The sequence below is a fragment of the Monodelphis domestica genome, chromosome 3, assembly GCF_027887165.1.
Source record: "Monodelphis domestica isolate mMonDom1 chromosome 3, mMonDom1.pri, whole genome shotgun sequence".
Classification (NCBI taxonomy): Eukaryota; Metazoa; Chordata; class Mammalia; order Didelphimorphia; family Didelphidae; genus Monodelphis; species Monodelphis domestica.
This window is the reverse complement of record NC_077229.1, coordinates 93770127-93790729: the sequence shown is the minus strand read 5'-3', so window position 1 is coordinate 93790729 and position 20603 is coordinate 93770127. Positions and strand designations below refer to the sequence as shown.

Genomic DNA, 20603 nt, shown 5'->3' with positions numbered 1-20603 from the left:
TAGGGGAAGCCAAAACTGGAACCTAACTCTTTTTTACTATTCCATGAGGGAAAATCCCAAACAGAGAGAGAGAGAGAGAGAGACAGAGACAGAGACAGAGACAGAGACAGAGACAGAGACAGAGAGACAGGGAGACAGAGATAGAGACAGAGAGAGAGACAGAGACAGAGAGAGAGACAGAGAGAGAGACAGAGACAGACAGAGAGAGACAGAGAGAGATAGAGACAGAGACAGAGACAGAGACAGACAGAGAGAGACAGAGAGAGATAGAGACAGAGACAGAGACAGAGACAGACAGAGAGAGACAGAGAGAGACAGAGAGACAGAGAGACAGAGACAGAGAGAGACAGAGACAGAGACAGAGATAGAGACAGAGACAGAGACAGAGACAGACAGACAGAGAGAGATAGAGACAGAGACAGACAGAGACAGAGAGAGACAGAGAGACAGAGAGAGACAGAGAGAGAGACAGAGACAGAGACAGACAGAGAGAGACAGAGAGAGATAGAGACAGAGACAGAGACAGAGACAGACAGAGAGAGACAGAGAGAGACAGAGAGACAGAGAGACAGAGACAGAGAGAGACAGAGACAGAGACAGAGACAGAGATAGAGACAGAGACAGAGACAGAGACAGAGACAGACAGAGAGAGACAGAGAGAGATAGAGACAGAGACAGACAGAGACAGAGAGAGACAGAGAGACAGAGACAGAGAGACAGAGAGAGACAGAGACAGAGAGAGAGAGACAGAGACAGAGAGAGAGAGAGACAGAGACAGAGAGAGACAGAGACAGAGACAGACAGACAGAGCTCTTTACAATCTTATCACTTTTGTGTATTATACTGTGCTACTTTGTGGGTAACCATGAGACACTTGGAGTATATTTGATAGAGGAAGAGGTAACAGCCTATATAGGTTCAAGTGCAACCTTCCTTAAGCCTACAAAAAGAAAATGTCCCAAGTACCTCATTCAACAGGAGGGTATAGTCTGACTTGTCCATTAGGTGGCACTGTGCCCAAGCCACAAGGAAGCTTAAAGGCATCTTTCTACAGAGTATGGCCAACCCAACTTCCCACACCAACAAGCTGTGTGGCATCAAATGACTGTGTAGAATGAGATCCATAGTTCCAAAGTTTTTATTTAGATGAACAACTGATGGCATATTCCTCAGGATATTAAAATATAAATTCTGTAGTCTATTTGTACAGCAAAAGCCTCCACTCTGAAATTCGACTTTCTTTTTACTGCCTGAATGTACAGAAGTCGTCAACAGGCTCTGATCACATAATTTATTGAACCTAAAGAAAATACAAGAAGAAAGGTTTCAGCATTCTTCAATGGACTCTGCATCTAACCATAACCCAAACCTCCTCCTGTTTGCCCTCTCAGTTTCTTTTTGCAGGACTCCAGAGGGCACACTCAGACCTCCTCCTTCCTATTCAGGGCATGAGAGAGGTCCAACAAAGGGAATTTGTTTGCCTGGGATCCTGCTTGAGGGAAAAGCAGAAGCCAGAACAGGAGGTTAGTCAGCTCTTCTCATCAGCCCATCAGGAGTTCCAGCAGGTGCCAGTTTGTCTGTCCCATTCCCAACTTTTTACTAGTGTCTCAGGCCTTAGGACTGGCAGTTCCCACCATTGTGGGACCCTGCTGTGGGAGCCATGGCCATTTCAGCATTGCCACTCCAAGTATTGCAGCTCCCCGTTCCCTGTATCCAGCATGGCCACCAGAAAGGATCCCACAAAGCAAAAAAAAAAAGAAGGAAAGAAAATGAATCTTGGAAGGTGGCATATAATTTTCATTGTCCTGGTCTTAGTACAACTCCCTGTTTGTTATGATGCTCCATTTGGTCCAGGCTCCACCAATGAGAGAGGAAGAGACTGGCTGGTATCAGAAATGCCCTATCAGTCTTATTTCTGAGCCTCAAATTAACATCACCCCAAAACCTTTAGTAATAAATTCAAGAGATAAAAGAGTGACAGGAAGCAGAAGAGAGGCATAGGGTACAATCCGAGCAAAGGGAACAGAAGAACCACTAGTTACAATAGCTGCCTTTGTTGGTGCCTTATGTCCCTTATAAACTATGAGCTGCATGCAGGCAGAAACTGGGTCTTTAAACTTTGTGCCTCCCTTATCATCTTGTACATTTCTCTGCCCATAGGTGATTGATTAATCAATGTTTGTTTAATTACTTTATGGGATAGTAAAGTGGAAAAAAGATACATACAAACATATACAGATATGTTAGCTACAGAAACAGAGATAGACAAGGATAGAGAAACAGATACTTAGAGAAGTGAAGGAAAAGGAGAGAATATTAGGATATAAATTCAAGCAAAAAAACCTCACTCTAATAGAGAAAGACAATACACAAAGGAGAAATAGAAAGGGGAAAGGAGGTAAGGGTGTGCCCACACAAGAGAAAAGTGGCTCATGAGGAGAAAGGAGAAGTCTGGAGAGTGGGGAAGAGTTGGAAGTAAAGAATCAGGAGACCCAAGTCTAAATGCCACTTCCACCACTTATTACTGTTTTGTGGAATCCTTTAGGGTCACATCTACCCTAGCCTTAGTTTTGTCCATTTTAAAATGAGGAGAGTGGGTTACCACATTTCCTTCTAACTCAATAGCTGTGATCCTAAGATTAACCTCTTCTCTAAGCCTCAGGTGCTTCCTTTCTAAAATGGCCCTTGGATTACTTGCCTCACAAGGTTGTTTTAGGTAAGCTTAGCCATAAAGCACTCTATAAGAGAGATGCTCTTTATTTCTTCCACTACAGAGGAATAAATGGTGCAGGAAGGAAATGTTAGATGAAAGGGCTGAGGTATTCTTATGTTACTGGTTCATCAGATACTGGCTGGTTCTTAGCAGTCATGTTCCTGGGAGGCTCAGACCAGCCTCATTGGTCTTTTCCATCCTCTTCTACAAAACCTTATTCCACACAATGTATAAGTATATCAGCTATACCTTAGATCAGCTTTGGCAAACATTTTCAAGTTCTAGTGCCTAAGGGCAACTTCAAGCTGTGTGTGAACCCCTTCCCCACCCCCATCCTCATTATCTGAGAGAGCAGAGGGAAGAAGTGCTTGCTTAGGGCAGCTGGACAGAGGGGTGGGGCATGCAAAAAATGTCCTCAGGCACTGGGAAGAGGGGGAAATGGAGCAGTATTTTGAGTGCTGACTGGGCCCATGTGCCAATTCTTCGCCAATTCTGCCTTACATCTTTGGCACCCAAGAAATGAAAAGGATCATCATGACAAGGAAGAAAAGCAACAAGACAGTCTGGTATAATGGGAAATATACTAGCGATGGACAAAGGAATGCTGACCAACCAGGTTACCCTGGGCAAGTCACTTCCTCTACCTGGGATTTCTGTTTCTCCTCTCTACAATTTAGATGCTGAAGAAGATGACCTCTCAGGATCCTGGGAATGACCGAGACTGGTCACAGCAGAGAATCCAGGTCAGGAAGGGTGTGGGGAGTGAAGGAAGGGACTTTAGGAAAGATCAGTAGGGAAGACTTGGGCTCCACATGTGGAAAAACCCAAAGGAGTTCTGCCAGGTGTCTGGACAAAGGAGAGCTTACTCTGCACTATCCTGAGGCTACTCTGACACAAACATACTCACCTCCATACTTTAGCATTGTATTAGTCATTTCTCTCCCTCTTGTGGGACTACCCAGAAGTGCATGAATACTGTAATATTAAAATTAGTCTCCAAGAACTCCAAGCATATTTTATAAGATTTATGAATAATCACTTGAAACAGAGGAAAAGTATAGCCTGAGTAAAGACAAATTTTCCAGGCTCTGAAAGTGGGAGAAGAGAGAGGGTGGGGTTACAGAATCCATATTTCCAAAACAAGGACGTAATGGAAGGATGAAAGTGGGATTCTGGGAAATGAAGTCCTGGAGTACAAAATTCTAATTACATAATACATACTATATAATTGTTGCTTCCTCGGTAGGCTCAGAAGGAGTCAGTGTTTATGATTCATTGCTCCACTCCTGTCCCATCCATAAGAATGCCCAGTGGCACCACAGCAGCCCTTAACCAAGAACCCCAGAATCTCTAAACTGGAAGACACAGCAAAGGGCACATGTGATGGTTGAGTCACTATCAGTGATCTATGAATGACCTTGGAGAATGGAGAATTATCACAGGATGAGAAAAGGGAAAAAATGTTTTATGAAAAAAACGGTAAAAGGTTAGAGTTGATGACTTAGATTTCTGGCAAATTTTAATTGTTCCTGTTCAGTGGTTTTCAGTCATTTCCAACTCTTCATGACCTCATTTCAAGTTTTCTTGGCAAAGATACTAGAATGGTTTGTAATTTCCTTTTCCAGCTCATTTGACAAATAACACAACTGAAGCAAACAGGATTAAGTGACTTGACCAGGATCATTCAGCTAATAAACCAGATTTGAACTCAGGAAGATTTCTCTTCTTGATTCCAGGTCTAGCACTGCCTGTAAATTCTAGACCATATTATTAAGGGGATAATTAATATATATTTAGAAAAGGAAGTGGAGAGATGAAAGAGCTAGCCTGGCTTCATCAAGAACAGATCATGTCATCCTAATCTTTTCAGAATAGGAAAGGGAAGAACATGGCTAGAAAACAGTTGTTCTGAAAAAAAGATTTGGGGGAGGGGGCAGCTAAGTGGCTCAGTGGCTCAGTGGATAGAGAGCCAGACGTAGAGTCAGGAAGATCTGGGTTCAAATGTGGACTCAGACTCTTTCTAACTATGTGCCCCTGGGCAAGTCACTTAAACTCAGTTCCCTAGGCCTTCCCACTCTTCTGCCTTGGCACTGATACTTAACATCCTTTCTAAGACAGAAAGTATGGGTTTTAAAAAAAGAGCTGGGGTTTTAGTGGACTGCAGGCTCAAAATGAATCAACAACATTGTATGTCAGCCAAGACGTACACCACCTCTTAAGCTACATCAAGAGATGTAGTGAACAGGATGAGGGATACATGAGTGTTCCCTTCCATTAAGTGTGGCATTTAGGGACACTAATGGGCTGGCAGTTTTCCAGAGAAGGGTGACCAGAATGGAAGGGACTAAGGACCATGCCAAGGGAAAAGAATTTAAAGAACATGAATATGTTTAGATCATAGAGAAAATGATATGGGATAGATTGGTGGGGGATGGATAATACAACAGATATTTACAAATATCTAGAAAATTGTCCTGTGGGAGAGGGGTTTGATTTGTTCTACTTGGCCCCAGTGGGGGACAATGAAGAGAAATCAGAGAACAGCAGATTTAGGGGTAGTCCCTGCTTGAGCAGCTAGACAATGCAGTGGATTGAGTATCAGACCTGGAGTCAGGAAGACTCATCTTCCTGAGTTCAAATCTGGCTCAGACACTTAGTAGCCGTGGGACCCTGGGCAAGTCGCTTATCTTTGTTTACTTCAGTTTCCTCATCTGTCAAATGAGCTGGAGAAGGAAATAGCTAACCACTCCAGGATCTCTGCCCAGAAAATCCCAAATGGGGTCATGAGGAGCCAGACATGACTGAAACAATCGAACAGCAGCCAACCTGAGTGAGTCCATCTTTCCTTCTCATCCCCTGGGGTCGGCCACACAATGTTTAGTGGAAGTTGTGAAGAGGCCAACCTGGGCTTGATATCAGGAAAAAACCCCTGACCATTGGAGCTGCCTAGAAGTGGTATGGGCAGCTTCAAGAGCTAGTAGGCTCTAGGTCCCTGGAGATTTGCATTCAGAAGCCATTTGGCCTCTCTCCAAGGACTTCATTAAAGGGCTTCCTACTTCAGTATGAATTGGTTTAGCTGGCTTCAGACAGTTTACTAATGTAGTGGGGAAAGGGTGGGGTACAGTTAAATTCTCCTAATTTATGATTAGCATAATCCCCTCCATATGCAAGAATATAAAATTATGGCCCTACTACCCTAATGATGTGTTGTGCTTGTGGAATTCCCCCTCTTTTATCTTTCCATCTGCATCATAAAAACAGTAGATGGCATGGTGGGCAAAGCATTGGGCTTTATTCAAATCCAACCTCAGGCACTTCATAGATGTATGGCCCTAGATAAGCCTCTTAACCTCTCCAAACCTCAGTTTCCTCAGCTGTAAAATGGGGAAAACAGCAGAGGTTCAGGGCACAGTGCCCCTGAGATGTGGAAAATCCATGCAAAATTTTTTTCTCAATGGCACTGGCAATATTGGACTCCTTCCACACTTCGTTACATTGTCTTTGTCAGGGTTTTCTTTAATAGTCCCTATGATCTTCTCCACTGAGTAGCATTGGTAGTGTGCCTTAAATGTCTGTATTACTTCCTGATCAAGGGGCTGCTGGCTTTTGTGTTCTTTTTGAAAACTTTAACTTCTTACTTTAAAATATTTTAGATTAAAAAAAGAAATTGTGTATATTTATTGTATTCAAAGAGAAAATATGTTGATATGTATATTAAACATACATTTTATGCATGTCTGAGTTTCTACCCTTTTTCTGTATTGTCATCTGGCTTTTAGATGTCATTTGCAGCTTCCACAACACTCTCCAGAAATTCCCATTGATTTCTTATGCCAAACCAAGATATAGCAAAACTGCAATGGGGAAAGTCACCATGTAGAAGGGGTATGTGTGTACACGTGTATACCTGCACACACATTTATATACATAAATATATACATAAGCCCCTCTGGGGCTTGGGCCTTGGAAGATAGAACTTTGATGGTTATGAAATGGGAAGAGGGCTCCGTTTGTGGGCATGAAGATGGTTTTAGCAAAGGTCCAGAGAATGAAAGGGGAAAGATGAGAATAGGGGACTGACAATCATCCAGTTTGGCTGGAACATAGAGTGCTAGAAGAGAAGTCATGTGTATAAGTAGATTGGAGCCTTTGGGTTGTCTCTACCATTTTTGCGAATAAAGGATAATTTGTCTTGAGGGAGAATAGAATTACTGCTGCTACCCCCAAATAAACTTGCCAGAGGGGAAAGTAATGGAGAGAGATTGTTCTATTTATCGCTAATCTAAGACTCAGGGTCTAGAGTTGGGAAGTGTAGCAGCCTGCTGCTACAAGATCTTCTTGTGTGGGTTGAGCACCTGGAAGGGAAGCTGGGGACTGAGGGAATATGGGAGGAAGGGTTAAAGCTTAAGGGAGAAAAGACATGGATAGAGAAAACAAAGAGACCCAGGATTCTTCAGCACCACGCACGTCCAGCCCACCAGTTCCTCCTCTGATGGTGAGAGAATCTGGAGACAAACGGGTGAATTGAATTTTATTGAGGTTTCCAGGAATGGGGGATGTGGGATTGTCAATCAAACAGATGGTGTGATAGAAACATTAGCATCATATTGGCAATCAGCAACAAGACAAAAGAAAGGAACCCAACATATTGGCATAGATCGTTCCCCAACCAGGAACTCATTTGGAAGTCCTACTTCCTCTATAACCCCGGCACCATCTCATACATAAATACTCATAAATATTGAGTGTGTCTCTTTGCCATTACAAAGAAGTTATAGAAATTGCATGCCAGCCTTCCAGACTGCAGACAATAGTAGAGGTTTGAGTTCCACAAAATTTGAGCCCCAATTCAATTCAAGGATCCAGAAATCAATCATTTGAAATATTAGAAATATATCCAAAAGTCTGGTCCATAAACACTTTTGCTCATTAGAGTCAGCTTTTGAATACATCTTTAATACTTTCAAGATTTGTTTATACCTGAAACCCTTCAGAAAGGACCTTAGACATCATTAACATCATTTTCTCATTTAACAACTAGAAACCTGAGGTCCATAGAGGTTTAATAATTTGATGAAGTCACATTTCATGGAATAATAAGATTTAGATATAGATACCTCAGAAAATGTATCTTTAAAACCTTATCATTGAATCCAACTCCTTGTTTCTACAGACAAAGAAACTGAAGCTCAGAGGGAATGTGACTCACCCAAGTTGTCCAAAGAAAACAACACTTGAATAAACTGATATGTAGTGAAGATAACGGAAATAGGAAGACAATTTATACCATAAAAAGAACATTGGAAAAATGAAGAATTTTGAAACACTAAAGATCTCTGATTAATTGACCATTAATCTGATTAATCTTCTGATTAACCCATAATCAAACATGATTCCAGAGAACCAGTGATGAAGCATGCTGGTTTCCTCTTGACAAGACATGATGGGTGAATTATATAGAATTCAACATATTTTGGGACAAGGCCAATGTGAGAATTTGTTTTGCTTGACTATCCATATTTATTCTGAGGCTTTTAGTTTTCTTTCTTTTTCTTTAAATTGGAAGAGAGAATGAAATGAAAGAGGAAACTATATGTTTGATAATTGTATGGGGAAAGGGGAATATCTCACAAAAAATAAAAAGATTAAGAAATAGAAATAATATTTGTTAACAAAATTGACAAAACTCAGGAAATATGACCTCTGCTCCCACAAGGGAGAAAGGACTATCCTTGTAGGCTTGGATTTTTGGAGTGGAAGTCATCATTTCAAAGTGGGCAGAGACAGGTGATTCAGGTATCTTCCATACACTTGACACAGCATCAGATGATTATCCTGCTATATTACCATGTTTAAGCATTGGCTAGTTTACAGGAGAATCCCAGTGAGTTTATCTTTGCTGACACTTTCCACCATTGTTCCATGGTGTCTTCAGGAGCTAAAATAGAATTCAACCCTATGAGAGAAAAAGAGTAATTTCCCAGAATGTGAGAAGGAAGTGCCAATACAACATCTAGCCAAGAAGCTTCAGTTTCTATTCCTGCCATCTTCAACTGGGAAGGCACAGCGTCTGTTCAGGGAGCTTGCCCCCAACTACACTTCCCAATGACCCTAATCAGCTCTAGAATTTTTCTGCCTCTTCATCTTGACTTCTCTCAGTCTCCCAGAATTCTCACTCACCATCTCTGCCTGTCAAGATCCTAGCCATTCTTCCAGATCAAGTGAGAAGACCACCTCTTCCAGAAAGCCTTTTCTCATCTCACCCTACCTCCAGCTAAAAATGTTTTCACCATCCTCTGACCTCTCAGGATTTTCTACTAATGCTCTAGCCCACAGAAACATTCTCTTTTGGAGTGTATTTCTTCATATTCAAATATTTAAGTTTGTGAAGGGTTGTTACTACATCCTATTCAATTTTGCTCTAATAAACAAATGGATCTGTAATCTCATTAATTTGATAGTTCCCTCCAATGATGCAGATTGCAGCCCCTCTATTGCCTACCCTTCCTGTGTGACTTGTCCATATTCTCCTGAGAGTTCAGCCAACTTGCTAAAGATCCCCCTCACTTTCTTGAGGATCCAATCTGTTATCTAATTGTGTTTAGCTGCCTAAATATATATGCTTTTGGATGAGCTCTATAGTATGTCCAATCACATGAATTTTGAAATCTGGGAAGTAGAACTTCTTCATCTACTTGGTTTTTCTTGTGCACATAAACAGATCATTTGATCTGTTTGGACAGATTTTTTTTGGACAATTTCAGATTTCTTCCCAGGAGGCAGTACAGTGACTTGGGAATTAATTCAATCACTATGATGTCAATTATCCACAAATAAGAGCATCTGAAGGACCTTACAATCTATAGGGAATCCATCCTTGACCTCAACTCTATCCTTGACCTCTTCCATCACAGTAGTAAATACTTTTGGTGAGCATATACCTCTTGTTTTTGTGTATCATCTGATGTTTATTATCAGCATTATTTAACAGGTTTATTTCTATTATTATATCTTCCAAAGAATGATATTGGTATACATTATGCTCTAAAAGGTGAGTCTTCAGAACCAAATGTTTTTTCATAATCAACAACAATAAGCATAATGAGGTCTTATATTCTTGAAACTGTAATGGTAAGTATGGGATGCATTGTTGAACATAGTCTGTGAAAGCCTGTTTGTTGCCTACTAATACTTTCTTAAAGAATGTCTTGATTTTGCATTTTGATGATCCTCATAAAGATTTGATATATACGGGCTGTTCAAGCACATAGTTTGGTATGTATTTATGTTTTCTTAATTACCTTTGTAAAATATTGGAGATTTTATGTCAATATCCTTGGAATCTTCTCTTCCTTCAGATATCTTTATTTTAATGATTCCACTTATTTTTAAGAAGGAAAGAAAGATATGTATTCCTTTTGTGAATGAATCTATTCTCTTATTTGTATAAAGAAATACATTTTTCTATTTAATTGGACAACTGTTTTTGTATAGTAGAATCTCAGTGCCCTCACAATTACATCACCTCTAGCATGAATACTCTCTCTATATACTTGTTCTGAACTGGCTGCTTTCCTCATATTTGTTCTCTTTAGTGCCATCTAACTTGCCTATAAGCACCTTAGGAATTGTAATGTTAGAATCTAAAAGTGACCATTATAGTCCCATGATGGAGAAAGGTTTGTTGAAGTAGTTGTTTGTTTTGTGTTTTAAACCTTTACCTTCCGTCTTGGATTGACTCCAAGGCAGAAGAGCAGTAAGGGCTAGGCAATGGGGGTCAAGTGACTTGCCCAGGGTCACACAGCTGGGAAGTGTCTGAGGACAGATTTGAACTTGGGACCTCCCATCTCTAGGCCTGGCTCTCAATCCACTGAGCTACCCAGCTGCCCCCTAACGTAGTTTTTATAAAAAGTAATTTCATTTTCTGTGGGTGCTCATTCAAGCCAATACACTTTTCTTAAAGGGTCTACTATGTTTAAGACAATGTGATGACTCTGAAGGTATAAAGATGACAAACTATGTAATCCTTGCCTTCAAAGAGCATATACCCTAATAGAGGGGATATTATAGGAACCCCCGAATGTACAATCCAGGGAGAATATGATAAAGACAAAGGAGGATTCATGACAAGCAATATAAGAAATTTGAAGAGGGAAAGATCACTTTGACTTGGAAGGATCTTTGAGGGGAGGGAGGGTGGAACTTCATGGGGGGCAGGAGGGGGGGGAATTGGTACCTGAGTTGGACCTGCAAGAAAAAGAAGGATCTAAATAGGTTGAAAAATGGACGGATCTCTTTCCAAGCATGGAGGATGAATTGCAAGAATGCAAAGAGAAAAGAAAAGGCAGAACAAGACTGGGAAACTACTGAAAGTGTAGTTTGGCAGAAATGTAAATAGAAGACTACAAGCAAGAAAGAGGTCTGAGTAGTGAGATAATGTCAATAGGACCCATGATCTCATCAATGACAGCACTCTTTTCAATAAGGCAGATCCTGACTCATTAATGCTGGACATTCTTGGCGATCCTTGTCTATATCCTCCCATAATTCATAAGAACATAGATCTAGAGCTGGAAGGGGCCCCAGAGGCCACTGAGCCCAACCCTGTCATTTAACGGGTGAGGAAATTGAGTCCCAGGGAGTTTTAAGGGACTTGCCCAAGGTCTTCCAGGAAAATATGCATTGACTTACTTAATATGATGTGAACTTTCCTCTAATTTCCTTGACATCTCTTGATAACAGTGGAGCACATGGTCTGTTCATCAGTTTATCTCTCCTTTTCACTACATTACTGGCTTATCTATTTTTTCTGTTCATGTGTTTCTGATAACATCCTTTACACGACTTCTCCTTTACATCATATTATAGAAATACTCAAATATTACCTCAAATCCTCAATAGTACTTAACATAGCACACATGCACAGTGAGTGTCCCCCACAGATTTATTGAATAAATTTAGTGAATTTATTTGATTTAGTGAATGTGTTAGATGAATGATGAATAATTCCTACCAATTCTCTAAAGCCCAAATCACACGCATATCCAATATGAAGTCTTTCCTGAATCCCCTGAGAGTAAAGCTCCTCACCCTCTCAACCCAAATAGAACTTTGTCCTATACCTGTCTAATGGACTTATTATGTAACAGTTTTTACTAGTTTTCCTCAGTTTCCTTGTTCATAAAATGAGCTGGAGAAGGAAATTGCAAACTACCCCAGTATTCCTACCCCAAGAAAACCCCAAATGGGGTTTTGTGCCTGACAAAGAGTCAGGCACAACTGAAACAAGTGAACACCAATAGCATACATGTATCAGAGTATAAGTTCCATAAGAGTAGAGACTGGGGGGCAGCTGGATGGTTCAGTGGATTGAGAGTCAGGCCCAAAAATGTGAGGTCCTGGGTTCAAATCTAGCCTCAGATACTTCTCAGCTGTGTGACCCTGGGCAAGTCACTTGACCCCCATTGCCTAGCCCTTACCATTTATCTGCCTTAGAACCAATACATAATATTGATTCTAAGATGGAAGGTGAGGGTTAAAAAAAAATAGTAGAAGCTGTGTCTCACCTTGTTTTGTATCTTCTAGCTTATGAAGCACACCATAGTTAATTAACTAATATTTGTGGAGTGAATAAATGAACAGGACAAGCCACAGAGCTTAATAAACAATGGTTGGGTGAATGAATAAATTAATACCTGGGAAGGAATGAATAAGTAGATTTATTATAGGGCTCAGTAAATATTTATTAACACTGACTTTTGGTTTGTATACCTATTTTAAGACCTCCTCTATTAGGATATAAGCCCCTTGAGGACAAGGACTACATAGTTTGCCATCTTTACATTCTTAGAGTCATCACATTCATTCCCATCGCATTGCTTCTTTCTATTTTTTTAATCCTTACCTTTCATCATAGAATCAAGACCGTGTGTTGGTTCCAAGGCAGAAGAGTGGTAAGGGCTAGGCAAATGACTTACCCAGGATCACACAGCAAGGAGATGCCTGAGGCTAGATCTGAACCCAGGACACCCTGTCTCTAGTCTTGGTTCTCAATCCACTGAGCCATCCAGCTGCCCCACTCTTTCTGTCTTTATAGACTTCAATACTATGTCCCTGCTTCCATACTTTTATCTCCTCTCTCCCTCATTCTCTGTCTTCCCTTTCCCCTCTCCTTTTCAGCTCCCTTTTGTGAGTTATCTTCCTCCTTTAGAATATAAACTCCTTGAAGACAAGCATTGTCTTTCCTTCTGAATTAGTATCCCTAACACTTAGCACAGTGCTAGTTACATAAGTGCTTAATAAATGTATATTGTTTGACTGCTTTTGGATGCCCTTTCCTCTATGGTAACCCTTCTGCCTATTCCTATATTTTTATGAGATAGATTCTTTTCCTGTCCCAGAATGAAACTAGGAGCATGGGGGATCCCTTACCGCTTTGGAAGTGGAAGGAACTGAGGATAACAAGATTCCTGAAGTCTGAGAAGTAGCACTGGATTTGGTCTTCCTTATGAAACATCTTTTATATTCTTCTCGTACCTGGAGATTGAGAAACAAGGTTATTGCTGGTTTTCAGTTTTCTTCCTGAAGATAAAGCCACTAAGAAGAGGAAAGGGGAGCTATGCATTTTACCTGGCGATTAAGGATACAGTGGATGATGAAAATGAAGGTTCCTTGCAAGCTATTGATGATGGTAAATAAGTAAGCCATGATGGTTGCTATGGGACCAATCTGAAAAATTCCCAGAATCCAGGAGCATCCCAGGATGAAGAGTTGAACAAAGGCTTTAAACGTTAGTAACCTATGGCAAGAAGATTTGGAAGTGAAGTTATTCCCCAGATTTCTTTTTTTTTAAACCCTTACCTTCTGTCTTGGAGTCAATACTGTGTATTGGCTCCAAGGCAGAAGAGTGGTAAGGGCTAGGCAATGGGGGTCAAGTGACTTGCCCAGGGTCACACAGCTAGGAAGTAGCTGAGGCCAGATTTGAACCTAGGACCTCCCATCTCTAGGCCTGGCTCTCAATCCACTGAGCTACCCAAGTGCCCCCTTTCCCCAGATTTCTTAAAGAGATGGTGGGGTACCTAAGGTGAGGTGATCAGGTCTTTGGCACAGGGTCCTAAATTTAGAGAATGCTCAACTAGACCATTCTGTTAATACTTGGAGCCCTTTAGAAGAGAACTTAGTACCCAGTTATCCAGTGTAGTTCAAAGAAGAAGCAATAAGATGATAGGTTTTAGTGAGCTCCTCCTCCATCCTGCCCTATACAATCTCTAAGGCTGCCATGATAAGTCTCTTCACAAGTGTCAAAGAGTCTCTGGCTACTTTCATGGGACTCAAAAATTCCTGGTTATTACTCTGTTTCTCTGTTTTTGTTCTCACCCATCCTTCCAGTCATTTGGGCTTGAAATCTAATTATCTCTTGATACTAATCATACGCTTGCTCTTAAAGAGGCTCTATAGCATAGTGGAAACAGTGTTGAACTTGGAAACAGGAAAACTTGGGTTCATATTACAACCTGGGCCCTCACTAGCTATGTGAACCTAAGCAAGTCTTTTGCCCTCTTTCAACCTCACTTTCCTCATCTATAAAATAAGAGAGTTTGGCTGATGGCTTCTATGGTCTCCCTTAGTCTAAATCTATGATCCCATTACCTCTACACATCTCTGCCATCTGTCCCCTACTCCTCACTTGTTGAGGCACCACCCTACCAGCCTAGCATAGGCTCCACCAGCTTTCATTTCAACTTGTATAACAATCTCATAACTTACCTTACTGCCTCTATCTTTCACTTCCCACAATCAACACTCAAAACTTCTGGGAACAGCATTCTTCAAATAAAAAATGTCCTGTGGCTCCCTGTTGCCAACTACATAAAGTGTAGACTCTTTACTAATATTCAAGACCATACAGTGTGTGACACTTCCAGCCTTATATGAAACTTCATGTGCTTTCTGTTTCCAGTTAAATTGGATTCATCTATTTATAGGAACATAGGGTCATAGATTTGGAACTGGTATGAACCTCAGAAATTGAATCCCTTTGACAAAGAAGGAAATGAAGACTCAGAAAATCTAAATGATTTGCACAGGAACACACACCTTTTAAATGTCTGAGGCAGGACTTGAATCTAGATCTGTTTGCTTTCAAAGACTAGAATTCTATCTAACCATTCTCATATCTGTGCTTTTTCGTCATGGAATTATTTATACCAAGGCTAGAATGGGCTAAATGAGGTCATATATGTAAAGTACTTAGCTCAGTGGCTTGTACGTTGTAGATGCTTAATAAAAATTTATTTCCTTCTTTCTTTAGTTCCTTCTTTCCTCCCTCCTTTCCTCCCTTCCTTCCATTCTTCCTTCTTTCTTCTTCTCTTTGCTACCAATAAGTTGATTTCCCTCTACTTCAAGGCCAAGTTGAGGTACTACCCCAACCATGAAACTTTATTCAACCCTTTGAGCCCAAAATAATTCCTTTCCCCAGATTCCTTATCCCTTTAACATATAGATTCCTTTAGTGATTTTTCCACATTCCTTTATATTATATTGTTTCTGTGCATATCACATCTGGCTGTTGAACCTGGCTATCTCACCCTTCCACTACCCCACCATATTGGACCTCTGAAGACCATGGTGAGTTCATCTTCTCAACTTTGGAATTTACACCCTTGGCTAAACTGTGCTGATGGGTGAGTGAATAAGTAAAAAGTCACATAACCCTGCTCTATCTAATTGATCCCAATCTAGATCAGGCTTCACATCACATCTAGCCTTTAACACAAACAAAGATGCAGGGCAAAAACATTTTGTCAATAGGGTTCAGGGCCACTTTTTTTTTCTTCAATAAATTTTTGTTGTCTTTATTTTTTTTAAGATTTTTTTAAATTTAATTTTAAATTTAATTTTTTTTGTTATAATACTCTATTTCCCTCCCTCCCCTCCACCCACCCTTCCCGCAGCTGATGTGCAATTTCATTGCGTATTACTTGTGTCCTTGATCAGAACCTATTTCCATGTTGTTGTATGCACTAGGACTCATTTAGAGCCTACATCCCCAACTATATCCTTTCGACCCATGTATTCAAGCAGTTGTTTTTCTTCGGTGTTTTTACTCCCACAGTGTTTCCTCTGAATGTGGATAGTGGTTTTCTCCTAGATTCCTCCAAGTTGTTCAGAATCACTGCATTGCCACTAATGGAGAAGTCCATTACATTCGATTGTACCACAGTGTATCAGTCTCTGTGCACAATGTTTTCCTGGTTCTGCTCCTCTCACTCTGCATCAATTCCCGGAGTTCACATGGAATTCCTCCAGTTCATTATTCCTTTGAGCACAATAGTATTCCATCACCAACATATACCACAATTTGTTCAGCCATTCCCCAATTGAAGGGCATCCCCTCATTTTCCAATTTTTGGCCACCACAAAGAGCACAGCTATGAATATTCGTGTACATGTCTTTTTCCTTATTATCTCTTTGGGATACAAACCCAGCAGTTCTATGGCTAGATCAAAGGGCAGACAGTCTTTTAGCGCTCTTTGGGCATAGTTCCAAATTTCCCTCCAGAATGGTTGGATCAATTCACCACTCTACCAGCAATGAATTAATGTCCCAACTTTGCCACACCCCCTCCTCCAGCATTCATTACTTTCCTTTGCTGTCATGTTAGCCAATCTGCTAAGTGTGAGGTGATACCTCAGAGTTGTTTTGATTTGCATTTCTCTGATTATTAGAGATTTAGAGCACTTTTTCATGTACTTATTAACAGTTTGATTTCTTTAACTGAAAATTGCCTATTCATGTCCCTTGCCCATTTATCAATTGGAGAATGACTTGATTTTCTGTACAATTGGTTTAGTTCTTTATAAATTTGAGTAATTAGACCTTTGTCAGAGGTTTTTGTAATGAAGATTGTTTCCCAATTTGTTGCTTCCCTTCTAATTTTGGATGCATTAGTTTTATTTGTACAAAAACTTTTTAATTTGATGTAATCAAAATTATTGATTTTACATTTTGTGATTTTTTTCTAGCTCTTGCTTGGTTTTAAAGTCTTTCCTTTCCCACAGATCTGACAAGTATGCTATTCTGTGTTTGCCTAATCTGCTTATAGTTTCCTTCTTTATATTCAAGTCGTTCACCCATTCTGAGTTTACCTTGGTATAGGGTATGAGATATTGATCCAAACCTAATCTCTCCTAATCTCTCCCATAATGTCTTCCAATTTTCCCAGCAGTTTTTATCAAATAGCGGGTTTTGGTCCCAAAAACTGGGATCTTTGGGCTTATCATAGACTGTCTTGCTGAGGTCATTTACCCCTAGTCTATTCCACTGATCCTCCTTTCTGTCTCTTAGCCAGTATCATATTGTTTTGATGACCGCTGTTTTATAGTATAGTTTGAGATCTGGGACTGCAAGTCCTCCTTCCTTTGCATTTTCTTTTCATGATTTCCCTGGATATCCTTGATCTTTTGTTCTTCCAAATGAGCTTTGTTATGTTTTTTTCTAATTGAGTAAAAAAGTTTTTTGGTAGTTCAAGGGGTATGGCACTAAATAAGTAAATTAATTTGGGCAGGATAGTCATTTTTATTATGTTAGCTCATCCTACCCATGAGCAATCAATGCTTCTCCAATTGTTTAGATCTAGTTTTAATTGTGTGGAGAGTGTCTTGTAGTTGTGTTCATATAGTTCCTGTATTTGTCTCGGCAGGTAGAATCCTAAGTATTTCATATTGTCTAGGGTGATTTTAAGTGGAATTCCTCTTTCTAATTCTTGCTTCTGAAATGGGTTGGAGATATATAGAAATGCTGATGACTTATGCGGGTTTATTTTGTATCCTGCGACTGCTAAAGTTGTTGATTATTTCATCATGGCCTCTTTTTGAATGAATGAATGAATAAGCAGTTTACTTTTAGGACTCAGTAAATGTGTGTTGCTATGGACATTTGACTATACTATGTTAATTCTTCCAGGCAAAGTATTGATCGTAAGAGCAGCTATCAAGAACAACAAAGGACTGAGGAGTTGATTTCAAGCCAATATGGAAGGAAAAAGGAGTTTTTCTATGATCTCTTTAATACATTTGTATTTTTGCTAGGACCAAGTAACAAACATGTGTTTATGCAGAAACCACAGCTAATGACCTTCCCAAAGAAGAAGACACAAGCTCTAGAAGGATTCGTCTCTACTCTCTAAGTCATCACAGAGAATTAAGTGTTCTTTGAAACAATGGAAGAAAGATTGTAAGAAAAAAGCAAAGAAGACAGATATAAAGAGACAGAGTGAAATTGAATCCTATGTCAAGAGTGTGGAAGGTAAAATAATGCAACAGCAAAACAGAAAAGAAGAGGGGAATCACTGAATTCTGGGAGCTACATAATACTTAACAAGTTATTCACATGGCAGGAGAGAGGAGGGAGGAGGACCTGGAGGACTTGCTAAGGAAGAATCAGCCTCTTGTGCTCTTCCTAGAGTTTCCTATGTTTCCTAACATAGCTCTAGATCAATAAGTACCAACAAGAAACTGGTCATCCAGTAAAATGGTCAAAGGAAGAAAGATGCACTCCTGAGGAGTGTCCAAGACAGCCTTTCCCCCCTTTTACTGTCAGTTTGAAAAGAAAATCAGTTTTCCAGAGAGAAGGAAACAAAAGGGTAGCTAGGGAGAAGATCGGGTCTGAGGAGAGGAGATGAAGAAATGGTTGAGGAGAAACCCACACAAGGGTAGGGACCAGTGAGAGGGAATGACAGCCCTCTACCAACCCCACATAGCATCACTCCAACCCATGACTGCTAGACATAGTATATACCTAGCTTTCAGCAAAACATTTGTCTTCCATGTAATCCTTACCAACAAGGATGGAAAGGTGTAGAAAGCATAACAGTACAGAACATTAGCCAGTTTTGAACTGGCTGAATAACTGGACCCAAAGAATAGTAATTTATGTATCAATTTAGGCTGGAGACCTCAAGTAGAGCATCCCAGGAATCCATCCTTGGACTTGTGCTTTTTAAACATTATTACCAATAATTCAAATGAAAGAAGAAAAGGAATGTTTATCAATTTATAGCTGACCCAAAGCTGGGAGGGATAGCTAATATGTTGGAGGATAGAGATAGTATCTAAGAACAGACTAGAATACTGGAGCTGTACCTAGTAAGGAGAAATTAAAAAATAAATGTAAATGTAAATACTCGATGCAAAATTCTAGGCTTTGGTTAAATAAATCAGCTTCCCAAACATAAAATGGGGAGGTGTTACTGGAAGAAAAGACACTCAAAAGATGAGAGCCAGGCTCTTTTTCTCTTTTACTGAGCAAAAGTTGATGTGTTGGAGAAGAACTATTGGGCCATGGCTGCAGGTTGGAGGGACTAATGCCAATACCTGATTTACATATTTGTCAAGCTTATGCGTGAGTTCAAAGAGCTCAGCTAACAGGATACATCTGCTTTTGCACCAACATTTAGCTTCAGTCAGGAGGATAGAAGACTGTCTAGACCACAGAATGACCAAACACACAGAGTAAGCAAGAGGAACGTCCAACCACAAGCTACCAAATGCCACAGAAATATCTCTGGGGCCAACTCAAGTGGGGCATAATTGGTCCAACAAGCACCTGTGCAACTTTCCCTTCAAAATTAGAAAATTGTCCCTTTGTTCAGAGAAAAGAACAAAAGTTTAAAATATGCACTAATAATTGGTACCAAATAAAAGCACCACAAAGGGATTTGGAAAACCCAGAAAGTGGTAATTTTCTAATGCCTCACCAGACCCCCATTTATTTCAGCATCAAGTATATCATTGAATAGCCTGTTCCTCTCAATTTTACCCTCTCAGGAGAAATTAAACTCTGCCCCTGGGAGCTTTGGTAGGTGAACTGTTACCTTATTTTGCCCAGAACCAGGCTATTTTGAAGCTTCATGGCTATTTCTAAACCATCCTGCTTGCCCTCTGATCATCAGCTTCTTCTTTATCTCATGGAAACTCAGACTCAGTTGCTTGTATTTACCTTGGCTTTGAGAAGTCAGCTTTCACCATATCTAGCCTGGAAACAAGCTAGTGTGCTACAGCTCAGACATTTCCAAATCATGTTGCCACACATTCATTTTTCCCCTCTGTCCTCATTTCTACTTCCCCTTTTTTATCATCTTCCAATAAAATATTTGGTCCTTAAAGACAAGAACTGTCTCCCTTACTTATGCTTGTATCCCCAATGTCTAACAGTGCCTGGCACTTAGTAAACACTTCATACATTCCTTTTCTCATGTTCATTCATTCTATAAAGATCTTTAAGATACACCATTAAAGGACTCGGGTTCTACAATATCCCATGACTCCAACCATTTATGGAATATGATAAAGGGAGACTACTTAAAAGCTTATGTTCTAGGGTGGACCCTGGACTGACAATCATTCAAGATGTTTCCTTCCAGAAAAAGACTTGTACAAGAATATTCATATATGTACTCTTTGTGGTGGCAAAATATTGGAAAATAAGGGGATGCCCTTCAATTGGGGAATGGCTGAACAAATTGTGGTATATGTTGGTGATGGAATACTATTGTGCTGAAAGGAATAATGAACTGGAGGAATTCCATGGGGACTGGAACAACCTCCAGGAAGTGATGCAGAGTGAAAGGAGCAGACCCAGGAGAACATTGTACACAGAGACTGATACACTATGGTACAATCGAATGTAATGGACTTCTCCATTAGTGGACATGCAGTGATCCTGAACAACCTGGAGGAATGTATGAGAGAACACTATCCACATTCAGAGGAAAAACTGTGGGAGTAAAAACACCAAAGAAAAACAACTGTTTAATTGCATGAGTCGAGGGGGATTTGGCTGGGAATGTAGACTCTGAATGAACATCCTAGTGCAAATACCAACAATATG

At 40.2% G+C, this 20603-nt stretch overlaps 1 protein-coding gene across 2 annotated transcripts in view; it reads right to left on the bottom strand.

Moving 5' to 3' along the window:
• Positions 1 to 1111: 1111 nt before the first annotated feature.
• The window catches only part of ADGRE1 (adhesion G protein-coupled receptor E1), a 64910-nt gene continuing 45418 nt past the window's right edge, over positions 1112 to 20603 (bottom strand). Inside the window, exons 18-20 of one of the 2 annotated variants that reach the window (XM_056822574.1) lie at positions 13343 to 13511; positions 13145 to 13249; positions 1112 to 1300 (exon numbers count right to left, since the gene is read on the bottom strand). In XM_056822574.1, the coding sequence (XP_056678552.1) occupies positions 1292 to 1300; positions 13145 to 13249; positions 13343 to 13511 (283 nt within the window). In that variant the 3' untranslated portion in view covers positions 1112 to 1291. Of the gene's footprint in view, positions 1301 to 7170; positions 8670 to 13144; positions 13250 to 13342; positions 13512 to 20603 lie in introns of those variants that run through there. The other variant, XM_056822575.1, reaches the window with a different exon arrangement.